General features: G+C 45.4%; 1 protein-coding gene across 1 annotated transcript; it reads left to right on the top strand.

The window, feature by feature from the left end:
- Positions 1 to 3,861: 3,861 nt before the first annotated feature.
- Positions 3,862 to 6,924, top strand: LOC119335540 (putative pentatricopeptide repeat-containing protein At3g13770, mitochondrial). Its single transcript, XM_037607655.1, has 2 exons — positions 3,862 to 4,401; positions 5,077 to 6,924. Exons 1-2 carry the CDS (start codon positions 3,987 to 3,989, stop codon positions 6,510 to 6,512), a joined length of 1,851 nt encoding a protein of 616 aa, XP_037463552.1. The 5' UTR covers positions 3,862 to 3,986; the 3' UTR covers positions 6,513 to 6,924.
- Positions 6,925 to 7,082: the final 158 nt, after the last annotated feature.

Consider the following 7,082-nt stretch of genomic DNA (forward strand, 5'->3'; position numbering starts at 1 on the left):
GGGTTTGGAACGACTGGTCTTAGTTCTATTGCTATCTACGCAAAAAATTGTTTCCTCTGATTTATTTATTTCACCTACTGACAGTTGGGTCCCACAGAATAAAGAGAGAGGACCTGAGCTTTGACCGGTCAACTAGACAAAATACGAAGCAATATAGTGAGCCAGTGACTGTATAATCACCCAAAGTCATATTTAATGACTGTATTGGCCGTATTCTTAAGTACAATGACCAAAGTGAGCCATCGACACAAATTCAGTGACCACTAGTGCATTTTACTCATTCTCGGACGACGCCTCTCCCCGCCGGGTGCACCACCAAGCTAGGTGGCTAGACCATGTTGTCACGGCTACGCATCCATAGGTGCCACAACCCTGATGCTTGCCACGAACCACCTCCATGCAAAAATAGCCACGAATGGATCCACCGCCATCCGCCGCGTGGGCTTCGCCCAACGATCTCCTCCAGCAGCGATGATGAGCAGAGAGCGCAGCCACTGGACCCAAGCGACTAGGTTTTCTGTAACTGCCCATGTCACGCTAGGAGAGCGAAGTGGGGTCGAACCATTTTTCTCTATTGATGGTGGATCTCCTAGAAGGTCCTAAAATGTGTGGTGAAGAGTATCAACTCAAGCAAGGCTACGATCGTTTGGCATGATTCAAAGGATAAGAAGAAGTGTCACCTTGTAAATTGGCTAACAATATATTTGCGAAAGGACTGGGGGTCCTAGGGTGTTGGACTTGGAAGTGATGAATCAATGTATGTTGATGAAATGGCTTTGAAAATTGAAAAACATTGATGGTATGTGGCAGATGCTATTTGAAAAGAAATGTGTCCAGAAGAGAACTTTGTCGGGTTGGAGTGCTGAATCTGGTGGATCCCTCTTTTGGCAAAGTTCGATAAATGTTAACCATACATTTCAAGCTATTGCTAGAGCAAGGTTGATGGGGGTGGTGCTAAACACTTTTCTAGGAGGATATATGGTTGGGCGATAATACACTGGTCGGAAGATTCCCCGGATTATATGCCATCTCTTTTAAGAAGTTCATTACTATCCAGTCTACTAAAGCTAGAGGCCGGAAGCCTTTGAATTTAGAAGACCACTTTAATGGGAGACTGAAAAGCAGTGAATATTGATCTCAAACTTATGGTAGATAAAGTGAAATTGAGTGATAATAAATACAGAATGAAGTGGATATTGAATAGAAAGAATCAATTCATTGGATAGATCGTTACCCTCATTTAACGACATATGATTCATCTGAAGTTGAAAATGCCTCGCAAAATTTACTTTTTCTTATTTTCATGTGGCTCATGCTGAAGGAGAGTATCCTTACTAAGAACAACTTAACCAAAAGGTTGGACTGGTAATGACTAGTGTCACTTCTGTGAGAACAACAAGGGTACTCCCTCTGATCCATATTACTTGTCGTTGGTTCAGTACAAAATTAAACATCTGCTTTTCGAATGCAATCTTGCCATATTGTTAGCAAGTTGTTGTATGTGCTTTTAATCTTGATAGACCTCTGGATGTTATCGATAACTTTAGTTGGAGATTGGGCTCAATCCTTTCCCAAGAACCCAGAGAGCTCTAGTGGTGATCGGAAGAGTTCCCATACCGTGAACGTTGTGGAAGACTAGGAGCATGATTGGTTTGATGCCAAAAAATGTTGGGAGTAAAATGCACTGGCGGTACTTGAACTTGTGAAGAAAGCATGCTTTGGTCACTGTACTTCAAAATACGGCCAATATGGTCACTCAATACATCTAAACGTGATTGTACGGTCACTTTTCACCGTACGCCACTCGTCGCCGCTCCATTTGACCACTTGTTGACCAATTCGAGGCGACAGCTAGTGTTCACAGGGGGTTCCGCATCATTTTTACAAGGAAACCCTTGGCTGGCTCCGTAATTCCTCCCATCTCCTTGTCTATTCGGCTTCGATCATAACGAAAGGGGAGGAGGTGAAAGGGGAGGAGTGAAGGGCGATCGGCGGCGACACCGCACTACCACCACCGGAGTCGCCGTAGAAGGGTGAGAGCCGCCGCGCAGGCGCGGCGCATCTCATTGTTGGAGTTGTTTCGTCGGGATGTTGCCTGTTCGTCGCCCCGATGGTGCTTCGCCGCCCAACTCATGTCCCTTCTGAATGATGGTACTTCCCAGATATGTTTTGATGGTACAAACCATAATTTTCTACCTGAATAATGAGAAATGTTGGTTATGAATATGGAGTGTTGGTTATGCATATGTTTTTCTCCCTGAATGCATATAATTTTCTTGTGTAACTGAACTGAGTGTGCTACAATCATAACAAAAGAGTCATCTTAGCTTACAAAATGAAAGTTTACATATGTTTTCTCCTAAATTTGGGCTAGATCAACCATGGCACTCAGGTTAACATGTGCTTCCTATTTTGTACCTAGCTTCACTCACACTTTACAGGGTGAAAATTGACAAACAAATACTGAAATAACATGACATGAACAACTCTTTGACAAACAAAAGATCCATTAACTAGATAAACCACACATGGCCATTAGTTCAACCATTCTTGCAATACACAGTTCAACCATAATACAAGATCAAACACACGGGGCCATTTGTTCAACAACTACAACTACATAAACCATTACTACAAGATCAACTAGATCACACATCATCATCATAGAACCATAGTAGGAGATTACAAATAGATCAACACACTAGGCCATATGTTCAACAAGTGCACCAAGCAACAGAGTATCCCTCAGTTCTTCATAATGGCCAATCCCATCAGCACACACATCACCATGACACTGGCCAACAATGCCTTCAACATCATCAACATCTCTTTACCTAGCCCCACAAGAGCCTCAGCTTGTTGCCTGCTAATGCTACTTGCAACCCATGCTTTCTCTGGAACCCATGCTTGGTCCCTTCCATTTGCAATCCATTCTTCCCTCATTCCATTTGCTGATCTTCCATTCTGCATTCCACCTGCACCTGCAGATCACCTCTTACTTGCTCTTCCATTTGCTGCTCGATTCAGCTCTTCCCTCCTATCCTCTGCAGCACCTATTGCATCCACTGCCTCATTGCCTTGCAGGTAGCGATTTTCAACAAGATAAACAACATATTCGAGCTTCCAATACCAGAACTCGCAAGTGACCTAAGCAGAAAAAGACCCAGATCATGAACAAAATGTCAAACCAATCACCACGAACAAAACTAAGCACAACACACTACTTACCCGATGATTGACACACTTGTAGAAGACCCACCCTTCATGTCTCTCCGTGTTCGACGGGTAGAACTTGACGCACGTGCCGCATTGAGGACACTTGATGCACGGCAAGACCACAGAGCGGCCGCCCATCTCTGACCTGACGGAGCTTGTCGACATTGCCGAGCGGGCTCGAGCGCGACGGCGGCGACGAGGGGAGGGGAGCGCGATGGCGACCTAGGGATTTAGGGATTTCAGAGAGGGCGAGGGGATTTGAGAGGGAGGGGCTGGTCATTTTACAAAAAGGACCCCGAAGTGCTGCGGAACCTCCCTCAAACGCCAGTTGTCGCCTCGGATTGGTTAACAAGTGGTCAACTGGAGCGGCGACGAGTGGCGTACGGTGAACAGTGACCGTACAATCACGTGTAGACGTATTGAGTGACCGTATCGGCCGTATTTTGAAGTACAGTGACCAAAGCGTGCTTTCTTCGTAAGTTCAAGTACCGCCAATGCATTTTATTCAATTGTTGGCTTGCAAGTATTGACAATGCCAAATGTTGGCATCAAACCAATTAACCTCTATAAGCAAAGCGTTCGCTGAGCGGCAGTACATCTTGGGTCTCGTCATCTGATACGTCCATCGATGAACGGACGGTACAAGGCGCCCCCTTCCCTTAGGCTTAGTGCTGGGCTAGGAACAAAAGCGGGGACCTTGACGGCGGCGCGCGCGAGGTGCTCGAGGAAATGCCCGTGCGAGCCTGGCGCTCTCTGGAGGCAGCAGGAACATGCTCTTGACGCGCGGGTTCCGGCGCGCCGCCGTGCCCCGCCTCGCGCGCCGCGACATGTGTGGTGCGGCGGCTCGGCGCACCACAGCGTCGGGTTTGGTGGCGGTGGCCGGGGGCGGAGCGAGCTTCCACGACTACGACGCCGCCATCACGGCGTGCGTCGAGAGGCGGGCGCTCAAGCAAGGAAGGCAGGTGCACGCGCACATGGTCACGGCGAGGTACCGCCCGCCCGTGTACCTGGCCACGCGGCTGGTCATCATGTACGCGAGGTGCTGCGCGCTGGACGACGCGCGCAACGTGCTCGACGGGATGCCGGAACGGAATGTGGTGTCCTGGACGGCCATGATCTCGGGGTATTCGCAGAGCGGCCGGCACGTTGAGGCGTTGCAGCTGTTCATCCGGATGCTTAGAGCTGGTAAATCATCTCGATCACCCCGTCTTCTGACGTCTTTGTTAACCAGTTGAATAACAATGACCATGTGCACAAGCGCATGCATAGGAATCTAGAGATGTCAGTTGTTTTGGTGCACAGTAGTCTAGATTGAAATGAAACTCCGCCCACTTTTTGTAGCATGATTTCTGGTATTCAACAGGTTTTTGTTGTAGCATTATCCCTCATTTGGTATTCAAACCTATGTTCAGCGAATTATCTGTAGTGCTGGAGTTGGAATATTTCTTTTGATGTAACACATGGTTGAAGACGTTGATACTGATATACGGGTGTCGTGCATACAATAGGAGCCAGTAGATCCATCTTCATTATCGGTGTTATCATTTGTCCTGCATTTGAAGCCCTTTAACAGAACTTGATCATTTTGCCACCGCAATTCTACCAACAACCTGTTATGTGCCTCTTGATTTCCACTTCAAGATGACGTCCAGAAAGAGATGCAAGCCTAATGTGTCCATGCTTGGAGGGTGTGCATGGTCATTGTTATTCAACTGAATTGTGTACATGGTCCTCCACTTTGGGTGTTTGTTTCCATGCATGCTCAAATCTGAATCAATTGGATATATATTTGCCTACTGCAAAGAAGCAAACGGCATATGATGTATCAAATGTGTAATCCGCTATACTTTTAACTGGCAGGATGCAAGCCTAATGAATTCACTTTCGCAACTGTTCTTACATCATGTTCTGGCTCTCAAAGCATACACCAGGTCAAGCAAGTCCATTCTCTCGTTGCCAAAACAAATTTTGAGTCGCACATGTTTGTTGGGAGCTCCCTTCTTGACATGTACGCCAAGGCAGGGAATATCCAAGAAGCTCGAAGGGTGTTCGACATGCTTCCGGAAAGAGACACTGTTTCCTGTACCGCCATTATATCTGGCTATGCTCAGCTGGGCCTTGATGATGAAGCCTTGGACTTGTTCAGGCAGTTGTACAGTGCAGGGATGCAATGCAATTATGTTACTTTTACGACCCTTCTCACTTCATTATCTGGGCTGGCCTCCCTGGATTATGGCAAGCAAGTTCATGGACTAATACTTCGTAAAGAGTTACCATTTTTCGTTGTTCTACAGAATTCTTTGATTGATATGTACTCCAAATGCGGCAAGTTGTTATACTCGAGGAGGGTATTTGATCACATGCCACAGAGATCAGCCATCAGTTGGAATGCAATGCTTATGGGATATGGTAGACATGGCATAGGACATGAAGTCGTTCAGCTCTTTAGAACTATGACCGAAGAAGTGAAGCCTGACAGCGTTACCCTGTTGGCTGTTTTATCTGGTTGTAGTCACGGTGGGCTGGTTGATGAGGGCCTTGACATATTCGATCTTATAGTAAAAGAACAAAATGCTGTTCTCAGCATTGGGCATTATGGGTGTGTTATTGATCTTCTTGGACGCTCTGGACGACTACAGAAGGCTTTAGATTTGATACAAGATATGCCATTTGAGCCGACTCCAGCAATTTGGGGTTCATTGCTTGGTGCTTGCAGAGTTCATGTTAACGTTAGTGTTGGTGAGGTTGTTGCTCAGAAGCTTCTGGACATGGAGCCAGGAAATGCTGGAAACTATGTGATCCTTTCTAACATTTATGCTGCTGCTGGAATGTGGAAAGATGTTTTCAGAGTTAGGAACTTAATGCTGGAGAAGACGGTGACCAAGGAACCAGGGCAGAGCTGGATAATTCTTGACAAGGTTATCCACACCTTCCGCTCAAGTGATCGTTTACATCCCAGGAAGAAAGATATAGATGCTAAGATAAAGGAGATATATGTTGATATTAAAGCAGCTGGCTTTGTTCCGGACCTGAGCTGTGTTCTGCATGATGTTGACGATGAGCAGAAAGAACGCATGCTTCTTGGTCACAGTGAGAAGCTGGCAGTAACTTTTGGACTGATGAACACCCCTCCAGGCTTGACTATCCGGGTTATGAAGAATCTTCGTATCTGTGTTGACTGCCATAATTTTGCGAAGTTTGTTTCAAAAGTTTATGGAAGGGAGATATCTCTCAGGGATAAAAATCGGTTTCATCTACTTACAGATGGAGCTTGCACTTGTGGAGATTACTGGTGAAAGAAACATTGATGTGTTACCCATATATAGCTTTGCTGATCAGCAGAGCTATTTTTGTCCAGATAATACTGCTTACAGGATAAGCAATGTAATGCTGAATATGAGAGCAGTGAAAGAGAAATGCTCTGTTCATTCCGAGTTCAGTTATCAGACAGATTACCAAAGATTTGCTACAAAGAGCCGCAGTTGGTTCTTCTTAGCACTCCATACTTGTAAGCTTGTGGCTGCTAACAGATGTTTTTTCTTCAATTCACTTTAATTTATTCATAAGTTAAAGGGAAATACTATACTTCAAAATTGTAGTGTAACTTCCTGTAGGCTGTGTACCTGAAAAAGACATCTTCTATGCTCACTGTAGACTTGACAGTGCATATTTTGTTGACAAAAAATAATAAGTGAGCCATTTAAGCTATGTTTCACTGTATTAGAAAAGCGAGTCAAATTGCATTCACGGACATAGTATAGTGTATAGCATAGAAAGGGCAGTGAAAGCGCTGCTTTAATTACAGGATGCTCTGTTGACTGTTGTTCACTATGATGGAGATCTTTTATGTTAACATTTTGATTACA

Source organism: Triticum dicoccoides, chromosome 7B, assembly GCF_002162155.2.
Source record: "Triticum dicoccoides isolate Atlit2015 ecotype Zavitan chromosome 7B, WEW_v2.0, whole genome shotgun sequence".
In the NCBI taxonomy this organism is placed as follows: domain Eukaryota; kingdom Viridiplantae; phylum Streptophyta; class Magnoliopsida; order Poales; family Poaceae; genus Triticum; species Triticum dicoccoides.

Coding starts and splice junctions, on each gene's coding strand:
- LOC119335540 (XM_037607655.1), top strand. CDS start 3,987: ATGCTCTTGACGCGCGGGTTCCGGCGCGCCGCCGTGCCCCGCCTCGCG. Junction 4,402..5,076: donor CATCCGGATGCTTAGAGCTG/GTAAATCATCTC, acceptor TTTAACTGGCAG/GATGCAAGCCTAATGAATTC.